At 46.2% G+C, this 18,768-nt stretch overlaps 1 protein-coding gene across 1 annotated transcript in view; it reads right to left on the bottom strand.

Annotated features, from left to right (window-relative positions):
• The window catches only part of CCDC73 (coiled-coil domain containing 73), a 123,436-nt gene that overhangs the window by 44,239 nt on the left and 60,429 nt on the right, over positions 1-18,768 (bottom strand). Inside the window, exons 8-9 of the mRNA XM_074998539.1 lie at positions 3,217-3,345; positions 2,703-2,762 (exon numbers count right to left, since the gene is read on the bottom strand). Coding sequence (XP_074854640.1) covers positions 2,703-2,762; positions 3,217-3,345 — 189 coding nt within the window. The remainder of the gene's footprint in view (positions 1-2,702; positions 2,763-3,216; positions 3,346-18,768) is intronic.

The raw sequence follows: 18,768 nt of genomic DNA, 5'->3' as shown, positions 1-18,768 counted from the left end.
GGACCCTCCCACCGCCCAGGTCTCCTAGAACCCAGGCTATAGCCTGAGCATAAATGTCAACACCACAGTTAAACAAGATGAAACCACCAGATTAATTTATTTTTGTGGCTTAAGAAAGTTTGAGCTGCAATCTTCATAAGTGAAAGGCCAGTTCACGAATCCACTAAACTACCTTACTCCTGAAGGGCTTTTATGATCATACTACAGTCCTAGATTTTTAAAATTTCTCCTGTCCTGCAGAGACAAACTATCTTTTGCAGAAGAACTCAATGTTATTGAATTAAATGAAGTCTAAATGGCAGGAAATGCTATCAAAAATGGGTGGAATTTAAAGACTGCAGGACAATAACTTCTGAAGAATGTCCTCATCTTAAGAAAAATAAAATCTGAAAAAGACTACCCAAATAATGGGTTCTTTAAGATGTAAATGTGAGATCACTTTAGAGACTACAGATTGATTTAAAAAAAAGAATCTTCATAAAACACATGTTGACAAAGCCTCCTAGCTAACTTAGAAAGCAGATGTGATGGAGAAAATTAAAACCGTTTTACATGAAACATTTCTGAAGTGCCCAAGATAGACATGTCCTAAACAAGCAATAAATATACTCAAATCCCTACAGAATATGCTCCCAGCCAGTAGCTACTAGTAAATGATTTGCACAGATGCAATATGTGACATAATTGATTTGGGGATAGAAAATATTCTTAAATATGTTTAAATGTTGAGTGGAAGTGAAAAAAAGACTCATCAAAAACTCATACATTAATTTGTCTCTAAAGCGCTTCCAAACTGAAAGTTTTCTGGCTTATATCGTATTCTGTAAGTAAACTCTTTTTTCAGGCAAAATCAAGTAACTCAAGTTTTAAGTGCTAGCAGTTACACACACACATTTTCTGTTAGTCTATAAGGTGCCACAGGACCCTTCGTTACACACATTTAAGAGACTATATGGTGGTCCAAAAGAAAAACAGATTTGCTTCGAAAAAAGTGGGGCTTCTATTTGTATAATTATATCTAGCTCTTATAAAGAACTTTTCATCTAGGCCGTGACTACATTAGTCCCCGCCTTTTAGAAGAGGTATGCTAATGAGCTACTTCAGCAGATGCTAATGAGGCACTTCCACGAATCTGCAGTGCCTCATTAGCATAATAGCAGCTGCACACGTTTTGAAAGTGCAACTTTTGAAACATATGCTGTCCATGTAGACAGGGGCCTTTCAAAAGGACACCCTGGACTTTGAAAGCCCCTTCTTCCCAAAACCAAATCAGCAGCGCTTTTCAAATGCGCATGGCTGCCATTATGCTAATGCATATTCATGGAAGCACCTCATTAGCATCTGTCAAAGTGGCTCATTAGCATACCCCTTCCGAAAGGTGGGGGTTAGTATAGCCACAGACCAATAGTTCTCAAAGGTTACATCTACACTGGTCCCTCCCTTTTGAAAGGGGCATGCAAATGTTGTGGATCAAAAATGCAAATGAGGTGCTAACTTGCATATTCAACACTTCAATTGCATAAAGAGCTGTTTTCTAAAGGCAAAATAGCCATGAAGACAGGGTTCTTTCAAAAGGGAGCCCCACTTTTGAAAGCACCCTTCTTCCTGAAAAAAATTAGGAAGTTGGCCCCAGCTAGTCTTGCTGGTTAACAGAAGGTGCCAGTTATCCACATCTCAGATAACATTGCTTTTACTATACGTAAAAACTTGTTGTGGTTAGTTTGTGTCTTTTGTTCATTGCTCTTCAAATTCTTTTTTGGCTGGGCTAATTACAGTTTTGCTTTTACTCACTAAAGTTTACACTCCTTTCTATTTTTCAAAGTAGGATTTGACTTCCAAGTTTTAAAAAGATGTCTTTTGTCTCTAACTGCTTCTTTTATGTTTTTTTAGCCACGGTGGTATTGTTTGTTGGGTTTTGTTTGTTTGTTTGTTTGTTTGTTTGTTTTAATGGGAATACTTGACCATACTCCCAAATGATATAAACATATGCAAACACTACATGGAAAGCATCACTCCAGAAGTGTTTTTAGCACAATTTAGACCAGTGAGAGTCATTAAGTTAAACTCCAATAAGCATCCATTACCTGCTTTTTCTAGCATTATGGGCAAATATTCTTCAAAATTCAAACAAAACATCTACTGAGATGGTGGTATTGTTAGATCACCCTTCAGTGGGTGCTTAGTGGGTAATGTGGTCACTATTCTGTTTCTTTCCCTCCATAAGAACATCACTTCTTTGACATACCTGTTTTTAATGATCTATGAAGTGGGTCTTTTATGATCTAAGAAACAACTACTGTTACATGAGATATTCTACAAAACAGTGCAGTGCACTGCTATTACAGTCAATGCATGTTTGAGCATTTTATTTGCATGATTCACTCATGATCTCAATTTTAACTGGATGAACTACCAGTACAAGTAATTTGTTGGGTACCAATGTGCAGAAGGAGGGAATAAATATTCTACAATCCTTTCTTCATATCTTTACTGAATACATATTTAGAAGATTATTTTCTTGGCATATCAAGTTTCTCTTACATGAAATTAAAATAAATGAAGACTTGAAAATCTAATGTATATATTTGTCTCATTAACTAATTTCATACAAACAGTAAGATACTGTTTTATTATTAAAACTGATATTAAATCACAAGTATTATTAATTAACTTTAAATAGCAAAATTGCATGAACCGCCTACCTGTTTTTCTTGTTTAATGTGTGCATTTTCTTCACAGAGCTTTTTATTAATTTCTGTTTCCTTAACAAAAAAATAAAATGAACACTAAGTGATGTAGGAAAATATTATAAAACAACCTTTAATATTAAACAATAATACATTTCCTTTAATACAATTACCTTAAAATTATTTTTCAACCTTATCTAGAGCTATTTAATGTGGTTAGTTTCCTAGAAAATATAGTATGTATCATGACAACTCTGAGGGGTACCCACGTTAATTTGTTATCTGCAAAAACAATGAGGAATGCTGTTGCATCTTAAAGACTAACAGATTTATTCAGGCACAAGCTTTTGTGGGTAAAAAGCACTTCATCAGATGCATAGCATATTTATTATATAATTGTCACTGTGTATATTCAGTTCTCAGAAAAGTACAGGAATATTTATGCATCACTTGGAAATCATTAGAACTCTGTCTTTTAAATGAGGAATAGGAAACATTAGCCAACATATTTTAAGAACTTCTTGAATACCATTCTGACTTTTTGTTGCAGTTCTTGTAACTGCTGTTCCTTTGCTGTAAGATTGATGTTTTCTTCTCCCACCTTGTACTGACATGTGACCTTGGACCTTATCAAGTCTGTAGTTATTTTCTTCAGCTCCTTAACACAGGAAACATGCATAAATATTCACCCAGTATCAGGACTAGAGCTCAAAACAGACAAATCTTTACACTATCCCAGCTCATATCCTTTCTTTAAAAAAAGTACAGAAACAACAAAAGAAATGAAATTAAGTAATATATATTAAAGTAATAGTAATGACTATTTGTTTTAACTGTTAGATGACTTGATGCTTTTTTATACTACTCAGAGGGGTTGTATAAACATTGCTACTGCCTCTCCCTATTAGAAAAGTGCTAGAAGTACTAGAGTTACATTATAGTTGATAGTGGTAGAGAACCCCTGTGCAGAGCCATACAACAGGAGTGAAGTATGCATTGATACACAATGACAGCTTCTGCGTACTCCCAGGAAACAGCAGGAAAAAGGTTGAGCAGTGGATATCTGGTAAAAACAGGAACTGACAATAAATTTTTGAAATCTTTGCTTTCTCTGTAACATTAATCTCAACAGACTACTAAATTTAATATTAGAAATTTTACATGATTTTAATTTAAATATGCCTTTGATTTTACAGCCATTATAATATTTTAAACATCCTGCACTTATAAAACATCATTATTTGTTTTCTAACTAGTTTATCCTAAGCTACTAGTGCAGCAATAAACAGCAAATGCTTTGATCTCATTAAATTACAACTTATAGTTCCTGGACTCATAAATACTCTGCCCTTTTCTCCCCCACCCCTCCCTTTCTGGTGCAAGGTAGTCTGTTTAATATCACTCTCTCCTTGAGCGCTCTGACGTTTACTCAGACAAACAGCAGAGGTTATGAATGCTGTTCACAGATAATATCAAGAATTCTTCATGATGCCATAGTTGTGAACTAAGCATTCAGAATGGTAATAGTTTTATCTAGCAACTATGTTTGGTCTGTTTAACTTTTCTCTACAAAACTGGAATTCCACCTTATCACAGAAACAATGATTTAACTGTCCTGGACAAAATCATATAACTTTGCAAAAGAAAAATGAAGATTATCTTGCACCTATAATCCATGAATATAGAATTATATGAAATAATATTATAGATACTACTTTTATTTAATTCATTTTAATAAACTATTTTAATACTTTATAATGGTAAGTGGCTTTACAGTTCTCTAACACAAAGTATAACTGTTTAATTTGAAGACTGTGAAGAGAACAGTATTACTTTAGAAAAGTGATATTTGGTAATCTGAAAATCCAATTAGGAAATTTCATTTTTTTCATACACAAATTACTCATTATGTTAGCTATTGCTGAAAGGGACTCTACAACAAACAACGAAACATATTTTCAAATTTAATGTAAGAGGTGGTAAGAGATTTGACATATAGCCCAATGCCAAGAAAGAATAAATACTGTCTATGGCTCTGATACTGCATACTTTCTAAAACTCAGGATTTACTGCCTTGCATGGGAAAAATTCTGCAAAGTAGTCAGTCTGGTCATTAACTTGCACCACAAAAATATCCGTTATGCACATTCATATTGTGGCCTTATACTATAGGTAAAGAAGTTGGAGTTCGGACTGGGGAAGATACATATTCATGTATATTTTGTACCAACAGCCAGCCACAGATCTGGTAACCTATCTGCCCATGTGGATAGAGGAAATACTAACAATTAGACATAGACAAACCCTCTCACCAGTGGCAAGTGGAGAACTTTCTGTGGTAAACCACAGGCCTAGGCCATCATTTTATAAAGAATTTTAAGTTTTGAAATAAAAATATTAAATTTTCTCAACTTTATTTCTCAAAAGGCAACATTCCAAATATGCAAGAAACGTAGACAAATGCAGTGGTTTTATCCAACCAATCAATCTGTAAGCACCAGAGGATTAGAGGTGGTAAGAAATAGCAGCATGGCTTTGTCAAAAATAAATCATGCTGACGCAGGGGTCTGCAACCGAAATAAAGAGAAGAGCCATTTTTTTCAAATTCAATTACCAAATCTATACTTCAAGAGCTGCAATGCATGTGAATACAAGACAGTCCTTAATAAGTAATGTCAAACCATACTTTTTGTCACCCATATTTTAAGAACAGCGCACACACACAACTATTTGTATTAGTTAGAAAGGTAAGTTATTCCCATCTCCAAGCTTTACCCACCTCAACCCCTAACCCCACCCCCACACATTCCCATGGTTAACCCATTCAGCCCCAAACCGCCATCCCAGCCCCAGGCTTAATCCCTGTCAGCCCCAACCCCCTCCCCCACCACATTCCCAGGAGCTACCTGCCTCGGTTGTGAGTTCCATGTGCTGCCACTCCTCCTCCATGGCCATCGCCTCCCCACAGTTTCTCTCCCCTGCTGCCTCCTTCTTAGCACAGCTGCACTCCCCACAGTTCTTCTGCAGGCTGACTTCCCCCACATGGTGTGCACAGGCAGCCTCCTGCCCTGCTGTCTTTCTCCCCTCAGCCCTGCTGTATCTGAATGCTCAGCAGCTCTTGAGGCTGCTGCAAGTGGAGTCAGTGGTGGCAGCACTCAGAGCCGCAAGTGGCCCTTAAAGAGCTGCATACAGCTCTGAAGCTTCAAGTTGCCGTGCCCTGGGCTAGACAAACACCTGTAGGGATGTTGTCTGTATACTTGGTTCTGCTTCAGCACAACAAGCAGGACTTGACATCTCAGGATCCTTCCAGCCTTACACTTCTATGCTTCTTGAGTCTACTTATCTGAGCTACAGTGTTTCAGCTGCTTCTTCTAATTTTCTTACCATAGCAAGACACTGGTCAGTTTCAGGACCGCAGTTAAGAACATCAAAGTGAACCTAACAAATATATACTGCTGCATGGGAAAGCTACAAGATGCAACTGAGGTAATTGGACCCTTTGAACTGGCAGGTGACCCTCTCCCTAATCTTTAGTGTTGTCCTCTCCCTAGCAAATTTAGTCCTCTAGCTACAAACTTCTTTGATAAATTTTTCAAGGCTTGCTCAGTATAATTTTTAAGAGTTTGTTTCTTTCAGCTGTTATCTACATAAACTACAATTACAACCACCCTTTTCAAAAATTAAGACTTCTGTGATCAAAGTGCACCATATTGTTATATTTGTTCTGAAGAGGAAAATTATTTTACCTCCAACACACTATTGAACTTTTTCAAACATCCCCATTTTAGTTTTGTTTTTCAAAATTGCTTTTGAGAAAGTGGATTTTTATGTAATGCTGTTATCATCTATATAATGTATGTGGACTAAAAAAGCCTGTTCTAAAAGCTGTAAAACCTCCTTATGATTTGCACGCTTTTTTGGGTAATTTCACAGTGTTGTGCTTTATTGTTAAGTTCCTAAGAATGGTTTTATGACGAACAAAGTTCTGTGATCTTTGGGATCAGTCATTTTGAAACTTGGTGTTTTTCAATACTTACATTGTGCATCAAATGCAACTTTTAATATGCAACTAAAATAAATTAGATTTAATTAGTCATTTATCTTTGCTTTTATTAAAACTATAAGCACAAAATACATGCCTGCAATAGGTAGCAAGCTTGAGATTGAAAGAAACAGATGAAAAAAGGTTAATTAAGCTGTCTGTGTCTCAGGATATAATTGATTTCTTAACCAGATTTTTAAAGGCATCATACCCCACTGAACTTTAACAATGAAAAGTTGAGTGCTCCATTAAAAACTGAAAATAATACTAGGTGCAGGTAAAATTTTAAAGCAATGCTGTACTCATCAAACTCACTTTTTGGAAATGCAAGAGCCACAGGGAGTAAATATGCAATTTTGATCAACTTAAAACAAACTCTGAAATGCTAACTGAATCCCTCTCCAAGCCAACTAATTTTCCCTATTGCAAAGAGTAGTCTTAGGACTCCTGAACGGTAATTTCAGGTAGCAGCAGCAGGGACAGAGCCACAGAATCATCTGGTTGAAGATTCAGAGCAACAGCAACCCTAAGTAGACTGGAAGTACAGCAGTGAACTGGTAATCTTCTGAGCTTTCTGGGAGCCTGGTGATGAAGGCAAAAATATTACTGGACCTCCCCTCAACAAATGGAAATGGGAAGGAGGAGGCAAGAACAAGGTAGAAGTATGGATACAGCATGAAATTATATCACTACTACCATACTTCGCTTTTTTTCTGTTATCCTTTATTAATTGGCTGCTAGAACAGAAGAGAGAACTATCTGTCCCCATCAGGCATAGTGACCCTGTTAGCCTGCCTCCCTTACCTACTTAGGAAAAAAGGGAAAATTCAAAGAGATGTCTGAGGGACAGAAGGGAACTCAGTGGCAGGTTGGCCTCACTGCCCACACACCTTTGTTACACTTGTCCCAAAGCTCTCAATTTATTTCAGTGATTCTTTCAGGGGCAATGCAAAGGGAGGATAAAGGGGGTCGGTGTCCCCACAAATGCCATGGGCAGGAGGGGCAAGGCAGCCAGCAGCCAGCAGGGCCAGAGTCCCTGGGCATCTGAGGGTCCAGTGGGGAGAAGCCTGGCCCCTGCACCAAGGGTCAGTCCACCCCATATTCCCTGGCAGCAATGGGGGGAAACATAGCAACATGGTTCCAGCTCACGCTGCTCTCCTGGCCATATCACGCAGGGAAGTGGCAGGACTTCCCCCACACTCATCAGTGAGAAGTGGAGCAACATGGGCAGGGGCACAGAGCAAGCTGAGGCTGCACTGCTCCACTTCTCCCATCATTTCTGATGAGTGCGGGAGGACTAGACCCTTGCTGCTGGAGCCTGACCTCAAGCTCTGCTAGACCATGTCTACACTATGGCCCCCTTTTGAAAGGACAGCTTTTGAAACAGAACATCGAAAGCCGTTCTTTCGAAAGGGAGCATCCACACAAACAAACAGAGACTGAAGGTGTGTTCTGCTCTTTCGAAAGTCCCGGAGTGCAATTTCGAAAATGAGCGTCCACACTATGCAGGGCGCTCTTTCGAAAGTCCTGGAGTGCAATTTCGAAAATGAGCATCCACACTATGCAAGGCACCCTTTTGAAAGTACAAGCACAGGAAGTCCCGTGGGCAGGGTCACATGGCGGATGAGCCCTTCCGGGACTGCAGCCCGCCGTCCCCTTAAAGGGCCCCCCCATCCCATACGTCATCCTGCACGTCAAGGGCCAGCCACCTGTCCCCAGGCTCGCACACCGAGGAGATCAGAGGAGTCCCTCTGGGCCCCCATGGAACCCGAGCAGCCCCCATCCCCATCAAGGCCATGGCCAGTGCACTGGCTGTGGTCCTGGCCGCCACACAGCAGCGGCTACGGGCAGCCAGCCTACTAGCCACCCTCCTGGAAGTCATCCTGAGGGCGCGACGTCCCCAGCTGGTTCCCCAGGGCATCCGCCACCTGTGAGCTTCCCCACAAGCAAGCAACTGGTGTGACCAGCTGGTGCTGGAGGACTGGGGTGACGACTGGTGGCTAAACTTCTGGATGACCAAGGGGACATTCCTAGAGCTGTGCCACTGGCTCGCCCCAGCCCTCCAGCACCAGGACACCCACATAAGGCCAGCCCTCCCTCTACAGAAAAGGGTGGCCATTGCCCTCTGGAAACTGACCACTCCGGACAGTCACCGATCTGGTCAGCCATCAGTTCAGGGTGGGCAGGACCACCACTGGGGCCGTCCTCAATGAGGTAAGCCACGTGCATGCGGGGCAAACGGATGGGGGGCACTCCAGCATGGGGCACCATCGAGGACCACAGGGCAGCCCCCACCGGGGACGGGACAGGGACGGGGACAGAGGACCACCCTGCAGGGGACAGGGATGGTCGGGCACACTACACCCTACCCCATGCTCATGACTGCATCCTCTTCCCACTCCCTGCAGGTCATCCAGGCCATCAACAGGGTCCTCCTGTGGCAGCTGGTCTGTGTCAGGGACCTGGACAATGCCATCCAGGGCTTCAAGGAGATGGTTTTCCAAACTGCTTCGGGGCCCAGGACAGCACGCACATCACCATCTGGGCCCCAGAGCACAGCGGCGAGGTTTTCATAAACCATAAGGGCTACTACTCTGTGATCCTGCAGGCGCTCGTCGATGCCAACAGTTGGTTCCAGGACATCTGTGTGGGCTGGTCCAGCTGTGCCCATGATGCCAGGGTGTTCCGGAACTCGGGGCTGGGCCGCTGGATGGCCGAGGGGACCTTCATCCCCCAGCAGGAGCTACCCATTGGGGACACCACAATGCAACCCTGCATTGTGGTGGACGTGACCTACCCCCTGCAGGCCTGGCTCAGGAGGCCATACACGGGACACACACAGCCCAGCCAGGACGTTTTTAATGAGTGGCTGAACCGAGCCTGCAACACGGTACAGCAGGCATTTGGCCACTTGAAAGCGTGCTTCAGATGCCTCCTCACAAGGCTGGAGGTGGGCCTCCCAGTGTTCCGGCAGTGGCTGGGGCCTGCTGTGCCCTGCACAAACTCATGGAGGCAAAGCACAAGCCATTCGTGCACGGGTGGGCCATTGAGGCAGGGCGCAGGTATGAGCAGCACCCTGCTGCCCCATGCCGCCAGGCCCAGCAGGATGGGGTGCAGGTATGCGAGGCCCTACACCAGGCCTTTGAGCGGGGACCGCAGTAACTACCCCACCCCCACGCACGCACACCCCACCCCCATGCACAGGGAACCCAGATGGAACCACAAAATAAACACTTTACTTAACCGCTACTACTGCTTTGCCGCCTACGTACAGGGAGAGGTATCACAGAAAGGGGGGCTTGGGGGAACTATATACAGGGGATATCACAGAAAGGGGTGCTGGGGAGAACTATATACAGGGGCATTGTGGACCCAGGTGGTAACCCTCCAGGCCCTGGGAGGGCCAAAGGTAAGGGCAGAAGGCCCTATTCATTTATGGGAGTCAAGGGACAGGATCCCCATCGCCCACATCCGCCCCTTCCCCCCCCCGGGTCTGGGTGGTTCATCGTGGCTGGGCTGGGTCGGGTGCACAGGGAGGTAGGGGAGCTGCTGGGGAGGGGCCCCTACGGGCTCCCTGGGGTCAGCATGGGAGGTGTGGGGGGCGGGGAGAATGGCCTCACCCTGGCCAGCCCTGGCCATCAACATCTGGGCCAGCTGCATGAGGGCAGACAGGGGCAGGTGGGTTGGGACAACGGCAGAGAGGTCGGGCTCATAGGGGGTGGGTTTGCTGCAGGGGGTGGGGTGGGGGGGACACTGGGGGGGCAGATGTCAGGGGTGGGGAGACTGACCAGGGGAGTGGGGAGGTGGTTGAGGTCAGGGGTGGGGAGGCTGACTGGGGGACCGGGGAGGTGGGAGGGCGGCTGAGTGATGGGGGAATGAGGGATGGTGGGGTGGGGGCAGGGAAGGGAGTGGCTTGTGATGGGGCGGCAGATGGGTCTAGGTGGCCCACCACAGCCCGGGTCAGGGTGTCCATGTTTGCTGCGACCTGGTCCCAGGCCTGCTGCTCCATGGCAAGCCACTCCCGCAGCACACCAGTAAGGTCCCACAGAGCTGCGGTATGGGCAGTGTCCCCCAGCTCCTCGTCACCACCCTGGTGGCGCCAGATGGACCGGCGGCGACCCTGCGCGGTCCCTGCTCAGGATACCGGCTGCTTCCCCTCACCCTCCATGGTGGGGCTGGTCCGGCCACTGGCTGCAGGAACTGTGGAGATGGAAGAGGAGAGGGGAATGGGCCATTAGTCCCAGGTGCAGGTCCCCGTGTCCTGCCCCTCCCCCAGGGTACATGTCCCTGGGTGCTCCACAGGCATACCGGGAACGCGCCCCCCCAACACACTGTTCCCCGCTCCCTCCAAGTCTGGGCAGCCCCTGGTGCTGTCCCATCTATGTGGTGCTGAGTGCTGTGCATCATCCCCCTGAGAGCCCGGGAAGCATAGCTGTCCAGGGTCCCCATGCACCTGGACTGGTGGCCGTGTGGGATGCCTGTGGCCACCTCGGGTGGGACCTGACACTCCCTCCCTGGGCACTAGGGAGACCGGCGTGCACACCACCTACCTATGGGTCCCTCCAGGAAGGCAGGTGAGGCATGGTCGGACAGGGCCTGGCTGGACGGCCCAGATGGGAGGTCGATGACGAGGGCCCCCTCTCTTGAGCCCTCATCACTGCTGGTGGGATTGAGTCGCCATGCTGTCCACAGTCACCTGGTGCTGGCTGACGGTCCCGGGTGCTCCTCACCCTCAGGCACCATCTCTGGCTCAGTGTCACCGATGAAGATGTCGAGGAAGATGGTGGGTGGTCCGGCCTCCTTCAGCCCCAGGAGGTGGTGGAGCTCCTTGTAATAGGGGCAGCTTGTGGGGGCTGCTCCCAACTGCCCGGCTGTGTCCTGGGCTCTGCAATACCCCTGCTGCAGTTCTTTCACCTTCAACCAGACCTGGTCCAGTGTATGGGTGGGGTGGCCGTGGCCAAGCAGCCCCTTTGCCAGCTACTCAAAGGTGACCGCATTGTGGCGACGGACCCCCATTTGTTGGACGACCTCCTCATCCTGTCAGAGGGAGAGGAGGTCCTGGATCTTGGCCTCTGTCCAGGAGGGGGCTCGACACTCTGGGGCCTGGCCTGCCTCCTGAGACAACTCCCCGCTGTCTTTGGAGGGCCCCTGGGGTGGGCGGGGGTCTGGGTGGCTGGCCATGGATCCGGGTGGTGTGGAAGACTGGCTGGCCATCGCGGTGGCTGGCAAGCCAGAGAGCAGCGTGGCCTCACTGCTGGCTGAACGCGCTCTGCTTCCTGCCTGAGGGTTTCTGGGAGCCTGTGTCCTCTTAAGCGCGGCCGTACACTGGAACCATAGAGCTCCATCTGTGCTGTGAGCAGTGCCGCTGCCTGCCAGCTGATAGCCACCATGGACGACTCCCTCTTTCGAATGAGCAGGCCACGGAGCATCTACACTTGCTCTCTTTTGAAATTATTTTTCGAAGGAGGGTGCTCTTCCCATCCCAAGAATGGAGGACCAACTTCAAAAGAATGTGGGAGTTCTTTCGAAGTTATTTTCAAAAGAGTGCAGTGTGTGTGTGTGGATGCACCGCAGTTTCTTTCGAAAAAGCTCAGTCTTCCGATCCTAATTTCAAATGTACTTGCTAGTGTAGACACAGCCCTCCTTTCCCGGGCCGCACCAGTTGGGGGAAAAGGAGGGGTGAGTGCAGAGCAGGAGTGGAGCAAGGCAGGAGTTGGAGTGGAGGGTGGTTGTCACTGCCCTTTCCTGGGCTGGGGTGTGTGTGTGTGTGACATATCACCCTACACCAGATGTCTCTGTATCCAGCAATGTTGTTCCTTTCAAGCTTCTAAACTTCTTTCATAGCCATAGTTGTTCTTTTGCTCATTCCAATACACTATCTCAGTTGTTTTCAAACAGGAATGGGGGTCCACACAATATATCTAAGGGTATGTCTACACAGCAAAATTATTTTGAAATAACAGCTGCTATACCATAATCCCATCTTCTCTTAGCAGTCACTTGGTAATGAGTAGGATGTCTTCATGTCACCCTCCAATTTGTGAGTCTGCTAATGGTTGATCAGCCCAATTTTGGAGCTGCAGATCTTACCACAGAAGGGGCAGGTGTGGGTAGCTTTTGGAGGGGTTCAGAGTAATGTTCGAGGCTCTTTTCTTCTTTTCCACCTCTCCTTGTCTTCACTGTGGCAGGATGTCTCAAATTGTGCCACCCTCTCACAGATTACTGTTCTCCATTGGGGACGGTCTTGGGCAAGTGTCTCCCAAGTGTCAACACCGATGCTGCTATTTTTAATGTGTACCTTCAGCATGTTCTTACCTTGCTTTTGCTGGCCCCCAATGCTTCTCCATCCTTCCTGTTTTGAGAGGCGCTGATCAGAAATCCAAACCATGGGACCAGTGTTTGTGTGCCTTTCCTCCCAGAAGATATTTAAGGATTTTCCTGAGGCAGCACTGATGGTATAGTTCAAGTGCCTTCAAATGATGCTTGCATGTTGTCCAGGTTTCACATGCATACAGTAGTGAGGAAACAACCACAGCATGATATACAAGGAGCTTTGTCTTGGGATAGGTGTTCCAGTTCTCCAAGACCCTTTCTCTCAAGCAGGCAAAAGCAGAACTTGCACAGCTCAGAAGATATTGGATTTCCAAATCAATGTCAACTTTAGTGAACGATAACAGGAGTCCTATGGCACCTTATAGACTCACAGATATTTTGGAGCATACGCTTTCGTGGGCAAAGATCTGCTTTGTCAGATGCATGTTTAGGATTCTCCTGAGGCAGCATTAATTATATTGATGATATTGACAAAGTGGGTCTTTGCCCACAAAAGCTTATGCTCCAAAATATTGTTAGTTTAAAAGGTACCACAGGACTCTTGTTGCTTTTGAAGATACAGACTAACCTGGCTATCCCTCTGAAACTTGTCACATAGTGGAAAGATGATTTCAAAAGTATGGGAAGTGTTCCACATTTTCCAGCAGTTCTCCATTGACTTCAATAGAAGGTACATGAGATTGTCCCATCAGCAAGTCTTGGTGGAGCACCTTGGTCTTTTTGATGTTCAGCATGAAGCCAAAAGTCTCGTATGCTTCAGCAAAGGCACTTAAGAGAAAGAGCAGCAACTACGTTGTCATCCGCATACTGGAGCTCCACGAGCAAGGTCGTGGAGGTCTTGCTTTTAGCCTTCAGTCTCCTGAGATTGAAGATCTTCCTGTTCATTGTACAGACAATCTTCACACCATCTGGAAGCTTGCCTCAGTGAGATGGAGGCTATGTCTACACTAGTCAAAAACTTTGAAATGGCCACACAAATGGCCATTTTGAAGTTTACGAATGAAGTGCTGAAATACATATTCAGCGCCTCATTAGCATGCGGGCAGCTGCGGCACTTCGAAATTGATGCGGCTCGCAGCCGCGCAGCTTGTCCAGACAGGGCTCCTTTTTGAAAGGACCCTGCCTATTTCGAAGTCCCCTTATTCCTATGAGCAGATGGGAATAAGGGGACTTCGAAGTAGCCGGGGTCCTTTCGAAAAGGAACCCCGTCTGGACAAGCCGCGTGGTGGCAAGCCATGTCAATTTTAAAGTGCCACAGCTGCCCGCATGCTAATGAGGCGCTGAATATGTATTTCAGTTCTTCATTAGTAAACTTCGAAATGGCCATTTGCATAGCCATTTTGAAGTTTGGGGCTAGTGTAGACATAGCTGAAGGGTTATAGTGATGAAGATGCCAAACAGTGATGACACTATGATACAGCCATCCCGCTGCACAGTAAGAAATGCAAATATGGTAGGCCACCAGCTTGGCTTCACAGGGAAATCCTTGGTCAGCTTTAACTCAAAAAGGATGCGTATAAGAAATGGAAACGTGGACAGTTGACTAAAGAGGAGTACAAACATATGGTTGTAGAATGCTGGGGAATAAATCAGGAAAGCGAAAGCACAACTGGAACTGCACCTGGCAAGGGATGTGAAGGGTAACAAGAGGGGTTTCTACAGGCATGTCAACAATAAGCAGGTTATCAGACAAGGTGTGGGGCCATTACTGGATGAGAGAGGTAACCTAGTGACAGATGATGTAAGAAAAGCTGAAGTACTCAATGATTTTTTTGCCTCCATCTTCACAGACAAAGACAGCTCTCACACTACAGTGCTAGACAATACAGTATGGGAAGGTGGAGGGCAGCCATCTGTGGGGAAGGAACGAATTACGAACTATCTAGAAAAACTAGATGTACACAAATCCATGGGTCTGGATTTAGTGCACTCAAGGGTACTGAGGGAATTGGAAGATGTCATTGTCGAGCCTTTGGCCATTATCTTTGAAGACTCTTGGACATCGGGACAGATCCCAGATGACTGGAAAAAGGAAAATGCAGTGCCCATCCTTGAAAAAAGAAAGAAGGACAATCCAGGGAACTACAGACCAGTCAGCCTTACCTCAACCCCTGGGAAAAAAATCAAGGGGAGCCTCAAGGAATCCATTTTGGAGCATTTGGAAGAGGGGAAAGTGATCAAAAGTAGTCAACATGGATTCACCAAGGGCAAGTCCTGCCTGACTAATCTGATTAGCTTCTATGACAAGGTAACTAGCTCTGTGGACATGGGGAAGTCAGTGGATGTGATATACCTTGACTTCACTGAAGCTTTTGACACAGTCTCCCACAACGTTCTTCCCCTTAAGTTAAGGAAGTATGGATTGGATCCATGGACTATAAGATGGATAGAAAGCTGGCTTGATGGTCAGACCCAATGGGTAGTGGTCCATGGCTCAATATCTGGATGACAGTTGATTTCAAGTGGAGTGCCGCAAGGCTCGGTTCTGGGGCCGGTGCTGTTCAACATCTTTAGTAATGACCTGGATGAGGGACTGGATTGCACCCTCAGCAAGTCTGTGAATGACACCAAGCTAGGGGAAGAGGTAGATATGTTGGAGGATCCAGAGTGACCTGGATAAATTGGAGGATTCGGCCAAAAGAAATCTGATGCTGTTCAACAAAGAGAAGTGTAGAGTCCTGCACCTGGGGCGGAAGAATCCCAAGCACTGACATAGTCTGGGGAACAAATGGCTAAGCAGCAGTACAGCAGAAAGGGACTAAGGGGTTATGGTGGATGAAAGGCTGGATATGAGTAAATAGTGTGCCCTTGTAGCTTAGAAGGCTAACGGCGTATTAGGGTGCATTAGGAGGACGATTTCAAGCAGATTGAGAGAAGTGGTTGTTCCCTTCCACTCGCACTGGTGAGACCACACCTGGAGTATTGCATCCAGTTTTGGGCTCCCCAGTATAGAAAGGATCTGGATGTGCTGGGGTAGGCTCAGCGGAGGGCAGCAAAAATGATTAAGGGGCTGGACCACATAAACTATGAGGAAAGGCTGGGGATTTAGGCTTGTTTAGTTTAGAAGAAATGACTGAGGGGTGATTTAATAGCAGTCTTCAACTTCCCGAAGGAGAGTTCTAAAAAGGATGGTGAGAAACTGTTCTCAGTGGTGACAGATAGCAGAACAAGGAGCAATGGTCTGAAATTACAGAAGGAGAGGAGTAGGCTGGATATTAGGAAAACCTACTTCACCAGGAGGGTGGTGAAGCACTGGAATGCGTTGCCTAGAGAGGTGGTGGATTCTCCATCCCTAGAGGTTTTTAAGTCCTGGCTTGACAAGGTCCTGCTTAGGATGACTTATTTGGGGTTGATCTTGCTTGAAGCAGGGGGCTGGACCGGATGACCTCCTGAGGTCCCTTCCAGCCCTATGATTCTATGACTCCCATTTTAACCTCTAAGGGGTCACTTTGAGATCTGTTGTTGCTCAATACAATGGCTGTCATGTTGTCACAGAGCAGCCTCAAGATGCTAACGAATTTTTGGGGCAGCCAGTCTTTGAGAGGATGGTCCACAGGGTGCGATTATTTGACTGAGTCAAATGCTTTGGGCAAGTCAATGAAACTTATGTATAAGGCTTGGTTTTGTTCATGAAATTTTTCTTGCAGTTGCTGCATGGTGAAGATCATACCTGGTGTTCCTCAGAATGATTGGAAGCCATATTGGGATTCTGGGAAAATTTCTTGAGAGCGGCAGGAATCAGTTAGCAAGGATTTGAGCTAAGATTTTCCCTGCCGTTGCCAAGATGGAGATGCCATGATAGTTTCCACACTCCAACTTGTCATCCTTCTTGAAGAGACTGACAAATCAGTGCATTTCTGAAATCTTGCAGCATCTGCTCTCTAACCCAGATCTTGAGAATCAGGAGGTGAAGTTGTTTGTGGAGGTCTGGCCCATCTTCTTTGAATACTTCGGCGAGGATTCCATATAGTCCAGTGCCTTGTTGCACCATCTCTTTGATGGCAACTCAGACCTCACTCAGGGTAGGAAATATTGCAAAACTGTCCCTAGGGCGGTTGCTGAGGGATTTGGTCAAGGGATTCTAGAACCATGGTGGATGGGTGGTTCGAGAGCTCATTATAGTGACCCCCCCAGCCAGAAGCAATGGCTTCATTGTCTTTCAAGAACTGGGTAACATCCTTTGATCTCAAGGGATTGATTCCATGGTTTCTCAGTCCATAAACAGCTTTGGCAGTACTGAAGAAACTTGTATCGTTGATGTCTACGAGACCTGAAGTTCTTGCACCCACTCAGTTCACCACTGGTTTTTCAGAGACTTTGTTTTATGCTGGACTTCTAACTGGGCCTTGACATGAGCTTCTCTCTTTGTTGTGGAGTTAATGTTCCTTTGCCAGGCCCTAAAGGCTTTCCTTTTGCCTCAGTCAGGCATTCAGGAACTTGCTCAATGCCATGCCACCTGTGAATTAACAGAACACCAGCTAATGTTACCAACCACTACCTAAATGGCAAAGCTCTGTATTTTAATTTATTAATTAAGCTGCTGTAAGTAGGACAATTACTAGCAGCAGTAGTAGCATCCTTCAGTCTACGTAGACTATGGATCACGCCCTTCATAGTTCCGTTTGGTATCCTCATTTGCAGCGTCGGCTGTGACTCTGAAGACCCACACGAGAGTGACAGTCCTTGCTGCATATGTTGCATATGTAATGGGTGTCTGGCAGGTCCTTGCTGTGCTTTCTGTGGGCTCGCTTCTCCTTTGCTAGCTGTCTGATCCTCAACTCACCCTTCTGAAGGCCCTTGTATAGTTCCTGCCTCCATCTGCTGCGTTCGTCTGCCAGCTCCTCCCAGCCGTCTGGTTTGATGTCTACTTCCCTGAGGTCTCTCTTGCAAACATCTTTGTAGCGCAGCTGGGGTCGTCCGGGAGGTCTTTTGCCAGAGGCTAGCTCACCATACAGGATGTCTTTTGGGATCCTTCCATCATTCATCCTGTGGACGTGGCCAAGCCAGCGGAGCCGCCGCTGCCTGAGGAGGGTGTGCTTAGTTGGGATTCCAGCTTGCTCAAGGACAGTAGTGTTGGACACTCTGTCCTTCCACAATATTCCAAGGATGCACCTGAGGCAGCACAAGTGGAAGACGTTCCGCCTCTTTTCCTGGCGGGCGTACAGGGTCCAAGTCTTGCTGCCGTAAAGGAGCATGCTGAGGATGCAGGCTCTGTAGACTTCCATTTTGGTGTGAGTGTACAGCTTGTTGTTATTCCACACTCTCTCGCTGAGTCTGGACAGAGTTGTGGCTGCTTTACCGATCCTCCTATTTAGCTCAGTCTCCCAGGACAGGGTGTCGGTGATGGTGGACCCGAGGTAAACGAACTCGTGGACGACCTCTAACGTATAGTTGTCAATGCTGATTGATGGAGAAACAGCAACGTCCTGAGCAAGTACATTTGTCTTCTTTAGGCTGATGGAGAGCCCAAAGTCGTTGCATGCTTTGGAGAACCGATCCACTAGCTTCTGAAGCTGGTCTTCTGTGTGTGACACAACAGCAGCGTCAGCTGCGAACAGCATATCTCTGATGAGGACTTCCCGCACCTTAGATTTAGCTTTCAGCCTTGCAAGATTAAACAGTTTCCCGTCAGATCTTGTGTGCAAAAAGATGCCCTCTGTTGAAGATCCAAAGGTATGTTTAAGGAGGAGTAGGAAGAAGATTCCG

The sequence above is a fragment of the Carettochelys insculpta genome, chromosome 6 (assembly GCF_033958435.1).
Source record: "Carettochelys insculpta isolate YL-2023 chromosome 6, ASM3395843v1, whole genome shotgun sequence".
In the NCBI taxonomy this organism is placed as follows: Eukaryota; Metazoa; Chordata; order Testudines; family Carettochelyidae; genus Carettochelys; species Carettochelys insculpta.
The sequence above is the reverse complement of the archived record's forward strand: the minus strand, read 5'-3'. Positions and strand labels throughout refer to the sequence as shown.